A 20091-nucleotide genomic window follows, 5' to 3' on the forward strand; every position below is an offset into this window, starting at 1 on the left:
TTCAGACAAGTGGACGGAAATTCGGTGAGAAGCATATTATTTCACTTGTTTGAAAAATAGTTCATTTTGAGTGTAAAATAACGACTTTTCTCCTTTTAGATAAACGATCTGGGACCAGAACCATTGAAAAATTCAGACACAAGTGGACGGAAATTCGGTGAGAAGCTTGTAATTTTTTGCTTGAAAAATAGTCCATTGAGTGTAAAATAGCAACCCTTTCTCCTTTTAAGTAAGTAAAAGTCGGGTGCCAGAACCATCAAGTGGACGGAAATTCGATGAGAAGCATATTATTTTACTTGTTTGAAAAATAGTTCATTTTGAGTGTAAAATAACAACCCTTTCTCCTTTTAAGTAAGTAAATAAGTAAGTCGGCCGGGTACCAGAACCATTGAAAAATTCAAACAAGTGGACGGAAATTCTCGGTGAGAAGCTTGTAATTTTTGCTTGAAAAATAGTCAATTGAATGTAAAATAACGACTTTTTCTCCTTTTAGGTAAAGGAGGACGGAAATTCGGCGAGAAGTTTGTAATTTTTTGTTTGAAAAATAGTGATTTGAGTGTAAAATATTAACCCTTTCCCCTTTTAAGTAATAGTCGGACGCCAGAACCATTGAGAAATTCAGACAAGTGGACGAAAATTCCGCGAGAAGCATATTATTTTATTTGTTTGAAAAATAGTCCATTGAGTGTAAAATAACAACCCTTTCTCCTTTTAAGTAAGTAAATAAGTAAGTCGGCCGGGTACCAGAACCATTGAAAAATTAAAACAAGTGGACGGAAATTCGGTGAGAAGCTTGTAATTTTTGCTTGAAAAATAGTCAATTGAATGTAAAATAACGACTTTTTCTCCTTTTAGGTAAAGGAGGACGAAAATTCGTTGAGAAAAGCTTGTAACTTTTTTACTTGAAAAGTTGGCAATGAGTGTAAAATAATGACACTTTCTTCTTTTAGGTAAATGGCCTGTGTCGCAACCATTGAGAAATTTAAGCAAGTGGACTGATTTTCGATGTGAACGTTGTCATTTTATTTGTTTAAAAATAGTCATTTGGGTATAAACTTACCTACGACTTTTTCTTTTATCAGGTAATGATCTGATGTCAGAACCATTGGAGAAATTCAAGGAAATGGAAGGAAATTCGGCGAATACTTTGTTATATTGTTTGTCTGAAAAATAGTCATTTAGAATCTAAAATAACAACCCTTTTTTTTAGATAAGTGGTCTTAGGTCAGTACCTACCTATGACGAAATTCAGGAAAATTGACATTCTGACTACCCTATTAATATTTACATTGCAAAGATTTGATTTTAAATAAAAATATCATTACTAATGTTTTATTTGGTGTAATCGTGTGTCATTAGTTTATATGTATGTACCACCTTGGGTGAAATTGATTAACAGATTCTCTCAAAAGTGATTCAGGATGATTTAAAAATTGCACTTGTCAGTAATTCATTTATATAGGTACAAAAAGTAAAGTGAATAACATGAAAGACTACTAACCCATATCAATTCTTCCTACATTTGTTAAAGTAGGTAATTATTTAAAAAACTGATAAAAGTGTGAATCGCTCGGTACTTTGAATTGAATAACTTACTGTATTCCAACTAGTTTTCAGACTAGGGAGAAGTAGTATTATATCAAGTGCTATAAGCATATCGTAAAAATGAGATGTGCTTATGTGCAAACTGCGCAATGTCATCTTTCCTATTTTATGGAGACATTTTAACCAGATTCTTCTAGTGAAGGCAAACATATCGCATATTTTAAACATCAGACGTGCACAATTGTTATTATTTTAGCAGCTATCTGTACTCTACCCCCTTCATCATCTTATGAAAAACTGTGCGGAGTCCGTACTTGCAGCACCATTTCCAATAATCTTACTACTACATTTTGATGATCAGTGCCAGCTGTTTTCTTTCTCTCGGTTTTCCAGGAATCGGAAACTAAAATTTTACCTATTTGAGATACTTTTATACAGTTATTATACACGAAAAATTTAAATTCGTTTTACCGCAATTATTTTATTTACAAAATTTACGGAATTGAATTGGATTACGTCCGTTTTGTATCAATGAGCGCTTAATTGTCTATTGTGTAGTTTTGTACATCCCTGTGATAACACCATCACCCTTAAGAATCGTAACATTTTAAAAATCGTTATTTTAGGATAATTTTCTTTACGTTTTCATCCTTATGCAATTACGCTCCAATTTAATCTCGTGTTCTTCCCATATTCAAAATAAATATTATTTTATTATTTCAAAAAAACCGTTGCTCGTAGAAATTCCTATTACAAATTTTGGTACGTTTTTTTCGAAATAATGAAATTTAAAGTTACAATTCAATTCATCAGTTACAACTTGGAATTAAGTAAACTCTCCGCACGTCCTCCCTTTCAGTTCAGTTCAAGAGAGTTTCCACATGTTGTTACAGGCTCAAAGTGGATCACGTCTTCGTAAAACTAGCTTTACTAATATAATTTTTGGGGTTTGCTTTATTTGTAAATCTATACATATTCTCCCCTTCGACCTCTTTTCGCACGGAGCTCATTAATTTAGCCAAAGGCGTTGTGGAAATTGAGTAAAACATTAGTTAATAGCGAAAAAGTACCTACCTATATAATTAACTATCGCCTTTGTAATGAATAAACAATGCTATCGCTCAACGAAATCAGTCTTTTTTTACAACCTTTAACACTAGCTGAAGTTATACCCATGTATCTTATTGGACCTAATCCTTTTTAACCTTTTGAAACACTTGCTGCCTTTGGTTGGGGGATTATTTTAAAATACACTTACCACAAAAGAGTTGAGGTTGTCTGCAGAAGTATTAATTAAGTGCAGTGGTGAGCCAATTGATGGACGTTGCGTTAACGATTTTGCTTCGTGCATCTGATTGCGCCTAGACAATCTATCAACTTCTGGTGTTCGATATATGATAGCTTCCGTCCTATAGCAGTGAAACAATCTTTTCAAGTATTTTTATCAGGACGATTCGGTTCCGCCAACAACACCCACTTAGTGCAGTTTGATTAATTTTTCGGCACTCTGATATTCTTCGTCACTAGTGATAGGTATTGGGGCATTAGGTCTTCTTGTGAGTTTCTTTTTCTATGGCAGCCATGGTTTTAATTGATTAACTAATTTAATCGATCAAATTAAATTTTTTTGTACAACTATAGGTATAGGTATATTTTTATATTGCATAAATTGCCGGGTGAAGTAAAAAAATACATTTATAGTTAACTACCTATAATAAAATAATAAAGATACCTAAACTTAAACTTAAATACTAACAAGATCTTGCAAACATCTGGCAGTAATCGTTTATCAAGCTTACAATTAAACAACCAGTAAACAAAACTTAAAATTTTTGAGATTCAAACAAAAGCTTAATATTTGTTGTAGGTAGAGGTACAATTTTTTCAAGGCATAGTTTCCTCGTGCTTTCCTCCCGCCAGTCTCTGAAGCTGAAAAATCAAGGTATTAAAAAAAAGTTATTAAATTGAACAAGTGAATGAAAAAAAAACCTTTTAGACAGACCGTTTAGCTCCACCAAAATTGGCGTCGCTCTCAATCGTCCTTATATTTGATTGCTTGCACAAAATTGATTATAAGATTAATTTTCTCGCGATAAACTTCATATGCTTACCTCTTTCTCGTCGGTAACGACAGCAGTGTAACGTTCGATTATCTTCAATGGGCCAGTGGAAGGCGCGGCGAAAACGTACTTGTACAGCAAACCGGCAATAATTCCTCCAATAATGGGACCCACCCAATAAACCCAATGATCATCCCAGTGGTTGTTAATGACTGACGCACCAAAGGTACGGGCAGGATTCATACTGGCACCGGTGTAGTCTACGGTTGCAAGGTGTCCAATAGTTACAGAGACTCCAATTGCGAATGCGGCAATCGGTTTTATTTCATGCTTATTTACGTCGACTACCCCAAAGACGGTAAATACCAGAATGAATCCGAGCATAATTTCCACGACGATGCCGTTGCCTACTGGTACGGAAAGGTTGGTAACGCCCATTGCGGTATCGTGGTACCGTTCGGGCAAGGATGCCTAAGGCATACAGTGTTAGGCGATCTTCTAAATTAGTCGACACTTACCATTAAAAGACCTGAACCAACAATAGCACCTAGGCATTGTACAATGATGTAGAGTATCGCTTTTAGCAGGGAAATATTTCGAGTGACCAGCATTGCTATGGTTACCGCAGGGTTAATGTGTCCTCCGCTTACATGACCAATTGCCTGAAAAAGAAAATGACAGGTATTTTAGGTTGAAAGTTTGTAGAAGGATTTGGTTTGCATATAAGTGCAGATGAGATTCAAATCCTTATTGTGAACAAGGTCAATTCCACATAGCATGAGTGAACACCAAAGTCAATATTTTTCTTATATCTTGAATTAAGTTAATTTAACTCCCTGCAATTTTGTGATAGTATTGGTTCGAACAAAACTCAATTGAGTGTAAAATTGACACTTTTTTTATTAGGTTGGATGTCAGATCAATGGGGAAATTCTGGCATGTAGCCAAAAATTGACATTTTTTGTGTCTTACGTAAGTGATATCTATCAGCTCTAAAACTTAAGGTCTTGTTTATACTCTTTAATACTTTTTTTAGTCGATAGCACATGACAATTGTTAAAAATTAACTTTAGCAGTGAAGTATATACTATGATTTGTTTATAAATGTTGTAATACAAATGGGGCAATTCTGAAGTACCTATACCTAACTGTTGGCTATCGACTAAAGTAGTATGTACAGTAATTGACAAAAGTAATTATCACCTAATAGGTAAACTCTGCAGTATAAGCAACCAACACGCTTATCACAGCGGGTTCCGTAGGTTTCTTCAAGGAGGGGACGTACATCTTAATTTGTCTGTTTGCATTTCCAAGTTGCACAAAATATTCAAACGTTGGTTGCGTATGCTGCAGGGTTTACGTATTCGGCGATCATTAATTTTGTCAAAGACTGTACAACACGTAGGCAAAGTATATTCCTGAAGTCAGGCAATCACTATCACTCTTCAGGAATGTTCAACTTTTCCTACTTGCCATACAATCTACTATTTCCCGAAATGCAATGAATTTTACCGTATACTTTTGCCAAAGCGGATTACAATTATAACAGTTGAAGAGTTTGACGTTCGAGTCCGTTCACTTGCATGGTTTATTGAAAAGTTGCAACGAAAAAATAGTAAAAGTTTGAAAATATTTAGACCTTGAATTGTAGCCATACACTTTTATTTGCATAAGTACTTTTATTTCAACCTTTATTTAATCGACCTTCTGGTATTGCAATTCCCAATTTAGTTTATCGCTGTGTGGTTAAAATTAGGTATAATTATACGTTCCGTATCGTCGATGGAAAGGAAGGAAACCGCGAAAATTTAAGAAAACAATGAGCAAAAACAATGGCACGGTATTTTAAAGAGGGCAGTGTCGGTACTTTGTTTTGTTTCTCTATACTGAAGAGAAACAAGCACCGATTTCTATACATAAAATAATGATATGTATTACACATGAGAATATTAATATATGATACCTACATCTATACGTATTCACGAATAAACAGAAGCTAAGTTACATAATTGAATCAGTGTAATAGGTAAAGTTGTGTACTTGTTTCTAGATAATTAATTTCACGTCACTGAATTATATCTCAAGACCATTTTTTGTGACTTCATTATGGAAGACCTAGCTACTGAATTGCAAATGCACAAGGCGGAAATAAATTGTTTATTATATTTATTACATAATTTTTTTGTTTAGGTAGTGGGCGATCTTTAGAAACCAAATCGTTTTTTCTCAAATTGTTTTGCTAATGTAAAATGTCGGCGTTGCATACCATTAGCAGAATTTTTTTACGCACAGGCATCGCTTGGAAGTTGGAACTTGCTTGGATGAAACTGTAATTTTGTATGTCTGGAGAGTATGAAGTTATTTATTTCAAGGGAAAGTTTTTAATTGTGGTAGGGTCAGTGGCGGAGTGGCTACCGCTGGTGCCCGGGGCGGCCCACCAAAATTGCGCCCTGATACAGGGTGTTCAAAATTGCGTGTTTTCGATGTTTTTGGGGATATTTTGAAAGCTAAAAAAGATAGAGTAATGCGGTTTGCACTTCTCTAGTTACTGTTCAAAGCTGCATAGATCGACGATGTCAATTTTGGCGGATGACTTACGCGAACGTGGCAACTGCGCAAGTACAAAAATCCAAAAAAGTTTTTGCATTATAACTCAGTTATTTGTGTGAATATCAAGAAAGTATAAAGAGTAAACGTTATGCAAAAATAGTCTCGTCTAGTAAGGGGGTAGTTTTCTGTCCTCCATACCGACACAACACCAAAGTTTGTTTTTTTAAATAGAGTGTATACTATTTTTTTGCGTTAATAAATTCCTTATTTGTTTCTAATTAGAAAAATGTGTACACGTTATGTCCATTTTTTTAGTGCCACTATGGGGATCTCGCTTATCTTAAGAGAAAAAAGTTGGTTAAATGGGGCAAAGTTGCGAATTTTCGGGTTGAATAATAATCTGAAAATAAAATTAATGTCTTAGTTTCATGTTAAATTCTTAGTACTAGACATGGGGTTAAGTGGAAGAGCAGACTGTGGCATTGCCGCAGTGCTGAACTTCGCCCTTAATGTACTGGAATAAATCTTTGTTTTCTTTTTTTGGAATAATAAAGGCAATATTATTATTATTATTATTTCTAATAAACACATTATTTAGACACTTTTTTATGGCGAATTCGAATATGGCATTCCGTTTTTGTTAACTTTCAAGATGACTGAGAAATACGTAGCAATTTTATTTTTACTTATGGACGCCATTTTGAATTTTGACATTTTGAGATCACGTCTTTTTTTCTCTTTACAACCTACACATTGTGGTTCAGTATCACATTTATCCTAAAAATTAACAATATTTCATTTTTTCGAAGAGTGGAAAAACAAAACGTTTCTTGTGGCAGTTTGATCCACCTGTCTGGTTACGGCGTTGGCATGGAACTAGTTGTGGTGAGAAATGTCGATTTTCATCTGAACAGTATTGAATCTTCGTTTTGCAAGGAGATTATAATTCAAATTAGAGCAAAATACATGAGAATAAAAAATATTTAACATCAGGACATATGATGTCATTAAGGAAATTTGGTTTTTCTTGAATCTGATTATTTACAAACGTATATACAAAAAGCTACCCATCGTTCATGATCTCCTAACGGAAGCGTTTGGAAAGTATGAATTTCCCACGGATATTTGTTTTTTTTAAGAGTTCTCCATACAACTTGATGGGATGGCAAATTCAGCTGGGCTACAACTTCTCTTGAGGAGGCAGATGGATTGTCTTGCACCTAATTAACACTAATTAAATAAAGATTGTTTTAGTATTTGTAATCATGTAAAATTTTTACCGCTTGCAAAATTTCCTGCCGATATTCATTGGGCCTATCCTCATACTGTCGTCTACATCCTTTAAAAGAACCATATTCGCCCCAGTTTTTATGCAGCAAAAAAAATACCTCAAACTAGGTTGTTGCCCCTCTGGATAACGCTGCAAGTATGTTGCAGCAAAGCAGTCATGTGGGCATGTTCTGCACTTGAAAAAGGCATTTTCGTAATAAAACTAGCACAAACGTAAATGACACTACTTGAAATAGGTCAATCTTTTGTTCACAACAAAAGAACGTTTTGTTTTTCCAAAGCACTCTTCCCAAAAAATGAAAAATTGTATTTTTAGAAAAATTGTGACACTGAACCGCAACTTTAAAGAACGAAAAGACGTCAAATGGCGTTCATAAAAAAATAAAGTTCCCACGTTTCTCCGGCCTCTTGAAAGTTATTAAAAACGGGACATATTCGAATTCTCCATAAAAAAAGTTCCTAAATAATGTGTTGATTAGAAATGTCTAGTACGATTAGTTTATCATGGAAAAATTAAAAAAGAAAATCAAAAATTTTTTCAAAATATCCCCCCAAAAACATCAGAAACAAGCAATACCCTGTATACGTGCCTTTATTTCACTAAATTTGTCTACTATATCAACATTCCTAGGTTCATGTGATCTAATCTTCTTCCTCTAATAGATTTCGATGTAACTTCCCTGTTAAGTGAAGAAGCTATCACTTTTTGCTTTAGGTATCTAATTCGTTCTTAAATTTCTTTCTGTCGTATTTATATAACATACATCAACTGATGATAGCGTTTAACGGATTCAAGTCTGATTGTTTCCCTACATTCTCTCGGTTACCTATTCCAGGGATTTAATCTGGAGCCACTCTTATTTTTTCTATCTATTAATAACATTTTGGACTCAAACCCTACAACTCATCTCCTTTTTGCAGATGATTTGAAAATATACACACAAATGTCTGTATCACAGATTGTATTTCCGTGGAATAGCAAATCTATTCCATTTACAATTGGCGTGATCTCGATTACCTCAATTTAAATATACAGTGCGAGGCTCTAATTTGGAATAAACTGAGTAAATCAAAGAAATTTGTTTAGGAAATATGCTTGGACGCATCGATTAGTACTTTAAATTGCAGTCTTTTTGGGGTAAAAAAATGTTACACATCGTGTGCCAAATTCGATTATTAATATTTGATGCTACAAAGTTACCTACATATTTTAAATAACTAATTATCTTTTACACGCCTTTTAATATTAATCCAATTGCACCAATTTTATGTATATGTACAATGTACATGCCCCAGAATTTTACTTACAATAAAGGCCAACAAAGTAATTAATTCGTGTAATTATTTTTTAACTGTTGACCGTGTTTTGCAGGTTTGAGAATAATCTGCAATGTTAATTTTTAAATGAATAATCTTAATCTCTATAAGATAAATTTTGTAATTTGATTTGAATTGTTATTGGGGAACTTAATGAACATAGTACGCCGACAAACCTTTTAACAAATGTATGTAACCTTTTACTAAACCTCAAATAAACATAGGAACCAATTTAACATTATAATTTGCAAAATAGGTTTACAATATATGTGTGGGCAGTTTGACCGATTTTGAAAAAAAAACTTATGGAGCAAAGACCCCATAAATATTTTTATTCTTCTAGAAGAAGTTAATTGGACAAATTTAAAAGATTTACAATGTGAATTAATTGGCAATGCTGAATTGACTTTAAATAGTTTAAATAGCAGAGAACTCAACAACACATTTTTTTGTACTCCGCGGACAAAATCAACGTGTGTTGTCTTTCATTTAGAAAACTAGGTAAAGTGTCACTTTTGTCCTGGAGGCAGTAATTTCGTCATAGCTTTATTGGGAAGGCCTTGTTTGCAAAGAATTGCATACGATTTTCAGTTGGGGAATTTTTTTGTCATTCAGCTCGAATTGGAAAACACGATCCGGCTCATATTCAATGATCCTTTAACTTGCGGAATGTAGTAAAGCTTCATCAAGATCCTAATCGATGTATAGAGGAAGAATGACTGACTCGGACGTAAAATTTCAAGATCCGAGAAAAGAAGCACAGTGTAGTCACATCTGTGATGCCAAGGCCTCCATATACAAGTTGGTTCACACAAACCGTTACTTAAAAGTATTCAGATTTTCCTTAATAATTTAAATCTGGAACTTTGCATACCGACATTTACTTCTTCATGATCTATCGAACAAAATAAATTATCTTAATCGTTTCCCTTCCGGTAATGTGGATGGCAACTTTCTTATTTTAAATGAAGCACCCTGTATTTTATTGCAATTTCGAAATTTAAATGAAAACTTACGTAATTTGATACGGCATTTTCCCCCCAGCATCAAAGGTTTTGAAGTTATTCAAGATTTTTTTAAATTTTTGACGTTTGATTGCGTTGAGTCCTGTACCTAACCCTTAACTTGATTTTCAAAAAGTCTTTTAAAATCCACAGTACTGACTTGATGCTACATGCGAATGGTTTAAATTTGGACTGTTCTTCAACAGAGTGATTGAAAACTAATTGCCAATTTTAATAACTACAAACCTTAAAAATTGATTTTTGAAATGAACCATGCTTTATTTGTTTGCACTTTCAAATGTCGAAAAAATTCTACATCTATCAATTATTACATTACCTATACCCAACTGTTATGCTTTTCGATTTATTTTAGATTTTCTAAAATTATGGCGGTTATGCGTAATTTTCTTAGGAGACCTTAAAATAAATGCGTTTTAGCAGACCTGTCAGACATATCTTTTTATAGCTATAATTATAACTGTTATCATTCATTGTTGTTCTTGGTAGTTTATCTTTATATCACTAAATATGGAAATAATCCTATTTACTGTAAAGAATACAGGGTTAATTAAATAAAGATGAAATAATAAACAGAAACAGGCCATAATCATAACAAACGACAAAATAAAAAACAAACATCTTCCACATGGCCACCGTTTTTTTCAATACATAATAGAATCCTCCAATGAACCAAAGCTGCTCCACCAACCCAACCCACTATAGGTACATTTACAAATATCTATGCCCGAACTCGGATTCAAACCAGGCACCCTTAGTACCGCAGTCGAGCATGAAAAGCACGGGAATGTAATAATTGACCGATGTAGAATTCTTTTCGACATTTGAAAGTTAAAAAAATAAAGCATGTTTCATTTGAAAAAATCAACTTTTTACGGTTTGAAGTTGTTAAAATTGATTAATTTAAAAACACCCTGTGTATAACCGATCAAAAGTTAAATCATTCTCATATAGCATCAAGTCGGTATTTTGATTTTGGAGGACTTTTTGAAATTCAGGTCAACGGAGTCATAGGTACAGGGCTCAAAAGAAAAGCATTCAAACGTCAAAAATATTGAAAAATCTTAAATAACTTGAAAACCTTTGATGCTGGGTATAGGGAAATGTAGTGTCAAATGACGTATATTTTCATATAGATTTCGAAAATGCAATAAAATGTAGGGTATTCTATTTAAAATAAAAAGTTGCGGTCCACATCCTGGAAAACCGGAACTGAAACAATCATGAAAACATTTTCCTTCGATAGAGCATGAAAAACTATGTTGGTATGCAAATTTTTAGATTTAATGTATCAATTAGAGCTTGAAAACTGTCAAGCAACAGTTTGTGTGAAACAGTCTGTACTCTGTACTATAACTGATGGGAGAGTTGCTTGTAACCACGATTTTTCGTTAAATGATAAATTACAAATATTAATAAACGAATCTTGAACGGTGGCATCATAAAGCTGCAGGTCAGGTTTCCAACGTCAACAAGATTTACATCTTAAAAGTTGAGTCACCTTCAAATAATTTGGTCTGTGCTTTTTTGTAAAGCAAGTAATCTATATAGATCTTGCCGCTTTGGAGCATAATTTCTTGGTTCTTCTAGGGACATTTGTCAGAATATGATGCTCTGGAATACTAGGTGTTTCTTTTTTGTTTCCATGAATTTAGATTTTTTTACTAAAGAAGTTAGGTTTCTCTTGACTTCTGGATTGTTATACTTCTCAATAAAATTGGGTATCCGTAACAAATAGAATATTGAATAGGGCTTTTCGGTGTCGATTGTCAGCATTGAAATGGTCAGAATAGTGATAAACAATGTATCACTTTTTTAAAATAAGAAATCCTTGCTGAGTATAAATAAAAGAAAGGTTAAACGGTACGAAATCGTTGAAAAGTTTATTGTTTTTAGAAACAATAGAAAAGATAGTGATAATAAGATTTATGAACCTCAAGAAAACCTTGTGGATGAAACATGTCGTTAAAATAGCTATTGAAGGAAGAATTTTACGGAAATATCACGGAGGTACGTCGATAGATCCGGAAAATCAATTTCTATCAAAGAAAATGTAGTTAAAATCGGAGCATCAGTTTTAAATGAAGCTGATATTGTTCAATATGTTGAGTTACTTGTACATTATCGGCTATTCTATTAACCAATTTCTCAGTTGTAAAATACCTTCAGACTTACTGCGTGGCATAAACCGAGTTTTAAATTAACAACCATGAAACATAAAAGATATTTTAGGGAATGCAAATAGCCGGCTTGCTATAAAATCAGTCAAATTCGAAAAAAGTTTTATATGCAGTATGTGATTCATGTTATAGAATTTGCCATTGAAGTGACGCAAAATCATTTTATTTGCATTCTAAAGCATATACGATCGTTTTGAAACGTGTCGAAGTTCTATAACGAGATAGTAATAATTATTCGCGAAAAACTGAAAATTATTGCATGCTCTTCACCAAATCATGTGCAATGACTATAATGAAACTAATAACATATTCGGTAGTGTCCATTAAAGGAGACACACAGACTAATTTGCATTGTAGTTTCTATGCACCAGTTCGCATTTTATTCCCCCATGCATAAATATTTTAAAATTTGTCATTACCCTAGTTCCTGTCTTTTATTGTTACGGTAAAATAAGGGCAGAAAGAGAGGAAATGACTCGGTTTTACCTACCTGTACGGCGATAAACACAGAGAAACCAAACGTGAGTGCAATCAGGACCAAGTTAGGATTTTCAACATTAGGCTTGATAATCATGCAGGAGGCGCATCCGAAATAGTTTAGGATGATGTTTCCAACGAATTCTGCCAATAGGGCCTTCCATATGCTGTCCCGTTTCGTCTTGAATTCACTGACACCAAGTACCTCACTGAAACCTGCCATTTCTTATGTGACCTAAAAGGAATACAAAGTGTTATTACCGTACATACATTATACAATGTTAACGTGGTGTTTAGGTTAGATAAAGTAGTGTTTAATGACCGGATATTTTTTTACTTTCAGGAAAAATACGGGAATTACGGTGTATTAAGTTTTTAACAAGGAAATGCTATACCCCCTCATGCTTTGTTTTAAATCAGATTAAATGTAATTCGTTTATAATTTATCGCGTTTGCTTTCTGATTTTTTGTGATCCCCCTACTAATTTTTTGCGTATGTTTCGCCTACCTATAAAGTTGAATAACCTACTCGTGCTATGCTGGGTATACCAAAATTATATGCAACGGACATGTCCACGATTTATAATACCTATTTAATACAGCCGTGATGTGTATGCAAAATGAGTAATAATCATATGCATTGATCTTAAACCGTTATTACTACTTGTTAACAAAGTTTTAATAAATTGTGGGGGGTACAGCGTCGTCATTGCAAACTTTTTATAATTTGAGAAATACTAGATCGAGGCTTTTAGTGAATGTTTTGCGAAATAGGTTCGGATGGTATTGGTGAGATTCACCGTAGATAGTCATGATACGGCCTAGATAATAAATCTAAACGAATTGTTCATTAGTGGCAATGAAAGAGGAAGCTGTGGTCTCTTTATCCATTTCCTTTTTCTGCCACGTAACCTTGACATCTTACCAATAACATAAATACTACTAAATTATAGTGTTTTAGAAAAACTTGTTTCTCTATACGTTAAGTATTTCTGCTTCTTTTAAAATTCCTATCTGTGAATTCGCTCGTGCTTTTGAAATTTGCATAGCGGTTTGATAGCCAGCTAATTACGGATTGCCAAAATTGGAAAGGTCGTACCGAGTAGCAAAATCGAAAATACGACCAAAGGAAACGCATTACCAATATTTCGTGTTTGGCTTAATTTACAACGAATCATTTTTGTTAAATTGTACCTCTTGAGGTCCGCTTATAAAAAGAGGTCTGCTTTTTATAAAGGCGAAGGTTATTAAAATCAACTTAATTGTGAGGCGTCTGCCGTTCATCAAGTCTTGACTTTTAATCCGTACAATTTTACTTATTCTAGCTGGTAATTAGACACGCATCACGTTTTCGGTACCCACCTAAAAGTTAAGATGATTTATTGGGCTACTGCGTGGTCAAGTATTGTACTTTAGAATTTAGATGACATTTTCCCAAAGAAATTTGAAATTGTTGGCAATCTATTTTTGTTATTTTGCATACCAAAATAAAAAATAACCGTTAGCAACCATTGGTTAACAATATATTCCTTTGGCCTTTTTTGTTTTTTGTTTTATAACGAAGGGCTGTCTAGAACGCTAGGCAAAGCTCTAACTCTCCCCAATAAAATTTATATTTCTCATAACGCGGAATAGTTTTTTTGATTGGACGAAACCATCCAAGACTTTATTAAAGACATTTTCGGAATTCTTGATGGGCTGTCTGGAAATCTACTCAAAACTGAAAAATTTTACCAAGAAATGATTCCAAATATTCCTTTGGCAATTTGAATATAACCAAAATCCTCATTAATTTTTGTATTATAAGGATTATCAGAGAATTTTAGAACTATCGGGGGGCTATCTGGAACTAGAACTAAAACTAGAAAATGTTTTTATGTTTTTTTAGTGCGAAAGGTAACAATCCTCCATAGTTTTCTTATTAGAAGTCGCCTTATTAGAGAAACTTTCAGGAGTCAGGACTATAATAACAATTTTACAAAAAATGACTATTATCATGATTTAGCCCATAACTTCATTACGGAAAGTTTTAGAAAATCTTACCACGGTCTAGAAATGGCATTCCAAAAAGTCTTTTAGCGTGTCTTTAATTGTGCACCTTCGCGTGTTAAAGGGAGGTATTGCATTGGTCGCATTGGGGTAAAAAATAACCCTCCACTTTTTTGACGGAAATACACGTTTTGAAGCACCAGGAACGCGAATCAAACAAAATCTCATTTCTAGATTCGGTATAAGATGCCACCCTTATACCAAGTGGCAACGACTATTTGTAGGGCGGATGAGCGGGTAGGGGGTTAGGACACCCTCTTGCCTTTGGGGGGTGGGGGGGGGCATATGATACGGAAAAGATTGGCAATCCCAGCGGAGACTACCATATTAAAGGTCATTATGGACATCCTCAGAAACACTGAAGAAGAACTTATTTAGGACTTTAGGACAGTTCCTGAGAAGAAATATTCTGGAGAGATTGGAACAGTGTAGGGGGTAAGGGAAGACAAGGAATTAGGAAAAGCAGTAGAGACTTTGGATTGGGGAACAGAAATGAAAGAGGCGAAAGGCTTGTTGGATTTTGTGAAGCCCAAGACCTTTGGATAGCTAATACCGGATCCTGTCTCCTGGACTCTCGGAGACTCTACACATGGAAGAGTCCAGGAGACAGGACCAGGAATAAAAGTTGTTAACGAAAGGTTTAAGAATAGTGTCATGCAGATATCTCGGGACAGATACTGACACAGAGCACAACCTACTTCATACTTGCAATAGATTTCAGAACTAAGCTTAAACATTTAGAAAAGAAAAGGAGCATTTAGATGTGGGACTTAGGAATGTTCAAGATAAATGCGTCGCAAAGACTTCCTTTGAGTATTATATGAAGAGCTTGGAAAGGCACCCACTACGTTCAGACGTGAAGTAATAATGGTGCAATATCAAAGCAGTAGTAACAAATGGTTTGAAAGAAGAGGTGGAAAAGAAAGAATGGATTGCAGAAGAAATTCCGGACAAGATTGATGAAGGAATGCAAGAAATAGAAAATTATTAATACTGAGGAAGAATTAGTAACCAAATAAGGAGCAAATGTGGCAAAGCTAAACAATAATGGGCGGAAGGCAAGTGCTTAGAAATATAGGAAATGGATAAACAAGGGTGTATGGAGGAAATGTACAAAACGACAAAGACACTGACAAGTTTGAGACCAGTAATGGCCGCCTGGCACACTTTCAAGGTATAGAGGCTACATATTGCAAAAAATTCAAGGACTCTAGACCATTCGCCTAAAAGTAGTTCAAAACCACAAAAGTAGGTCACAATAGCACATTATTTGAATTCTTAAAAGCCTATGGATCAACTTTTTTTCTAGCAATAGGTTTTCAAATCCAGATATATGACAATATACAGGTGGTTCCATTAAAAAACTATAACTTTAATATGAATCACTCTTTATATGAGTTCCGATCTGTGTGCAAGCAGCGAGCTTTAAAAATGCACCTTAATAAATCCGTACACACACCACACACAGGACGCAAAGACAAAATCGGCGGAGCAATCTAAATGTCCAAAATGGCGCATAGCACAAAAGCTTTTTGAGCGGGTTGATATTAGCCAATTAACGAACAGCTAGAAGCACTCTGATATCGCATTAGGGAAGAAAATGAGCGAGAACGAAATCAATTCGCCCCCAAAATCGACAGTGTTTCAATACTCATGACTCTCAGCCAGTTGCACAAAAAAATTCAGGATCATTGTTTACTCCGGTATTAAGACATTTGATTGGCTTTATACTGCAGTATGCAGCCAATCAAATGTCAAAAATTCTTGTTTAAAGTCAGATTTGGCAAATAATGTAGGATTTTGATTATAATTCGCTTTCCTGCAAACGGCCGTAAACGATTTAGCTTGTAGAAGGTTTTCAAGGAGACAAATTTGATTAAACCATATTGGTACTGAATGTACCTATAAGGTGATTTATAAAAACTAATGCGGGCAACAACAAAAATCCTACAAAAAAATGTTTGTACCTAATGGAGGTATCTATGTTAATGGAATGTGAGCTATTTAAATTAATATCCAAAAATGTATTCAAAACCATTAATTTATCCAAAGAACGTTTTTTGCTGCTCAATTCGTGTCATCAAGGTAAAGTACTGTTTTGTACAACGTTATTCATTTCTTAAATAGTTAATTAAAAAAGTGCATCTAAATTTTAGGTATGGTTGAGGTCTATGTGTATGGGAAGGGGGTGGCGCTAACAAGGGTTTGATTTTTATGCAGAACTGTGCCCACTTGAAGACTAGTAAAGTAAAGGGTGCCTCGGTTGAACTGGAATTCACATGTAAAACGGTTGTGTACTACTGTTCTTCTTCCGGGACGATAGATTGGAAGCCCTTTCTCTAGGTCTAGAGAAATAAATGCGATGTGTCTATGAATTTACAGTTTTACATGTCCTTTGAAATTAAGACTGGCCATTAACACCAATGACTTCATTAATTAATTAAAGTTAAACGATAAAATTAAAAATTGCACGTTATTATGTACTAAATAAAAAATTTGATAATCTAATGCCGGTAGTTTATTGGACAAATGAAAGCGTTTTCTGTACTGAAAGCTGTAGACAAATCAAGACGATTGTAGATAAATTCGTTCATTAATATAAATGAACATCCCCTAACTTCATTAAAGTTATATTACGACTGCATGATTAGAGAGTGAATGAAGGGAAAAAATGTTTTCTGGGGAAATTACTAAGGAATTTTAAGAACTTGTTAATGATCACATTTAGCTAACGATAAAATTTGAGTTTTCTCATGCACACGTATTACCATTGTTAATGATCACATTTAGCTAACGATAAAATTTGAGTTTTCTCATGCACACGTATTACCATCTGCCCATGGTCATAGACTTTAATTAAAATCCCTCATTTCGTATGATTAGCGTAATGATATTATGACAGCATCACTTGCTTTTGCTTTCAATGTGTGTTTCTTAGTAATAAAAGCTATTCGTATTACTTGTCATCCCTCATCCCAGCAGATTGTCCAAAGCTTATTCATTCTGAAACCTCGTGTGTGTTCTGGTAAATATTACGTAAGACAAAGGCGCCAGCGCGTAAAAATGATATAATTTTGCGTAAACAAATTTAAAAAAGGTTTTAAACATGTAATTTAGTTTAATGTTCGATAAATTCAATAACATTGATTACAAGGAAACACGGGTAGGTAATTGAAATGCATTCTCGAATCGCGAAGCGATGTTATTTATCCTTTACCTAGTTGTAAACGATTGCCTCATTACGTCTTTTTACAGCTGTAACACCTATTTGGATTAATAATTACGTTGGCACAAATGAAATGCAGAACAGTACGTTATGAACGAATATCTATTTACAGCACTTATTAGATATATTTAAATTTTAAGCAGAGTTGTAAACCCATTAGCATTGCAAATATTTGACAATATCGATTAAAATAAATTGAACTTTGGCATTTATTGATCGAGGGGAAGTCGCAATTATTCCAACTAAGATTGCAAATTATTTATGTAAATAGGGAAAATTCCATCATCTAAATTATATTAGAATGAAATCATACTAATTACAGAATAGAGGTAGAGATTTCAAGGCTAACCTTGAATCTATCCACTACCTGCCGAACAAAAAATTGAAATTTGCACATAATTCTTATCTAGAGCATCATTAATACCTCTGTTTCACAGCAATAGGGTGTGTGAAATGAAACACACCCTCAAAGCTAATTCCATTAGCTGAAAAGGTGTCGGAGGTTAAATTTACAATACCATTAATATGGAAAGTGATTTCCTTCAATAATTACTAACTAATGATCGAAATTATGATTCACATTTACAGATTTGCACTCCCAGCCTACCTGCATATTAATTACGAAATTATTCACATAATTCCTGTAAATTTTATTATTAGTAATTCTGAAACTAATAACTTTCGTGGGAAAAAATAATGATAGTATAACTTTATACGAATGACTCGGGGAGGAAAGGATAATAACTACTTGCACCAATTTCAAATTGGTCTGAGATCAACACCGCATTCTTTTAGAGTAATTATCCACATGAATTCTTATTTCTGGTCTCACAAAAAGGGAAACGAATTGTAAATGGGGATCTTGTAAATAAAATAGTATGAACGCAAACTTACCTCGGAAAATGTTACACTAGTAGTAGAAGAAAAGCCGGCGAGCTTTCGTCACTATGGTTGCGCCACAAACTGGAGCTTTGTTTGTTGTAGTTTGAGGAAGGTACTTTCGACTTCACTCAACCTCAACAAGTGGGGGACTGAATCTAACAATAAACATCGCGTAATCGTTACAATCTTAATTTAATATAATAACACAAACAGTTACAACAGGTAACTGACGTCACGTTTATTGAATAGAGGCAGGTGATGAGGGTCTACCGTGACCGGGAATGCCTCCCCCTTCCTTTAATTACGCGACTTAGTCATTAACATTTATGATACTAAATATCACATTACCTGCTGAATATCAAGCTTAACCCCATGCACAAATTGATATTAAAATTAATGGTCTAAAATCGTTTCTTAAGCAGATGAAATTGTCTTCCTACGGTAGTGTTAAAAAACTAGTCCTCCTACACGATGACATAATCACGTGGACCAAATTATATTTTTATCAATGACCATTTTCATTAAATTTATTTAATTGTGTACAAACAAATTTATTAATCTTTTTTTTCGGCGGCAGATCAATTATAGCCCAAGTAAATTGTGTAATTCCTTCCCAATTTGCTCTTCAGTAGGGGAGGAGTACGTGAAATTTGTTATAATTTGTTTTATCTGTTACGGTAATAAAATTAAATGTGCTTACTTGATGCAGATCGTAAAGATGTGCCTACTACCTACTTAAGTCGTTTACAAGATAGTAGTATCTTAATTGCAATGTACACATTACAAAAGAACCTTGATGAGTAGTTTGTACCTACAGACTTACTGAAAGTATTTTTAATTGTCGAACTGTGTCATTTCTAATTTCCTCATTTGTGACGAATGAGATTTTTTGTACAACCATAATTTGCTAGAGGCACACGACACATAAATGTTTAAAATAATTCATTATTCAACAGCTTTTCATTTAAACTTATAATATATTCATTATTACATCATCAAAGGCATTTCTTGGATTTTAGTAGACTATGGAGTTATATTCACCTCGTTTTTCGTTAGAATGATGGAACTACGGTCTTTTTGCATTGATTGTTGAAAAATTCATGGTTAATAAGAGAAGTTCTGCTACCTTTATCGAGACGTTATTATGGTTAATTAAACTCTCAGGGTTCTTTAACGAAGATATTTACTAGGAATACTAGGTATACTGCTTATATCTTCAAAAATAATGGATGAAACTATGGAAAATATTCCATTAAACTTCCTCTTACCTCTGGAAATGGGCGGTTTTCTGCAATTTTTATGCTTTTTTATCAAATTTAGGTTCAAATTACGATCGATGGTTCGCTTTGAAATGAAGGCCTGCTCACAACAAGTAAAAAAACAGTTCAAAACATGAGAACAAATATTAATGGACGAATGCAGTTCATGCATGTTCGATTATTTGGGTAGCCAGAGATTAGAAATATCTCGATAAATTCATCAGAAATTCATCA

General features: G+C 34.0%; 1 protein-coding gene across 2 annotated transcripts; it reads right to left on the bottom strand.

Annotated features, from left to right (window-relative positions):
• Positions 1 to 3239: 3239 nt before the first annotated feature.
• On the bottom strand, positions 3240 to 18774 carry LOC116164660 (aquaporin-like). 2 transcript variants are annotated; one of them, XM_031478862.1, is made up of 5 exons: positions 18611 to 18765; positions 12455 to 12676; positions 4124 to 4267; positions 3657 to 4076; positions 3240 to 3474 (listed from the first exon to the last, which is right to left on the bottom strand). In XM_031478862.1, exons 2-5 carry the CDS (start codon positions 12662 to 12664, stop codon positions 3430 to 3432), a joined length of 819 nt encoding a protein of 272 aa, XP_031334722.1. In that variant the 5' UTR covers positions 12665 to 12676; positions 18611 to 18765; the 3' UTR covers positions 3240 to 3429. The 2 variants fall into 2 exon arrangements, with proteins under 2 accessions (XP_031334722.1, XP_031334721.1); XM_031478861.1 differs by lacking the exon at positions 3240 to 3474 and adding an exon at positions 3523 to 3600 and having other exon boundaries at positions 18611 to 18774.
• Between the last annotated feature and the right edge of the window lie 1317 nt (positions 18775 to 20091).

The sequence above is a fragment of the Photinus pyralis genome, unplaced genomic scaffold (genome assembly GCF_008802855.1).
Source record: "Photinus pyralis isolate 1611_PpyrPB1 unplaced genomic scaffold, Ppyr1.3 Ppyr1.4_LG2, whole genome shotgun sequence".
In the NCBI taxonomy this organism is placed as follows: domain Eukaryota; kingdom Metazoa; phylum Arthropoda; class Insecta; order Coleoptera; family Lampyridae; genus Photinus; species Photinus pyralis.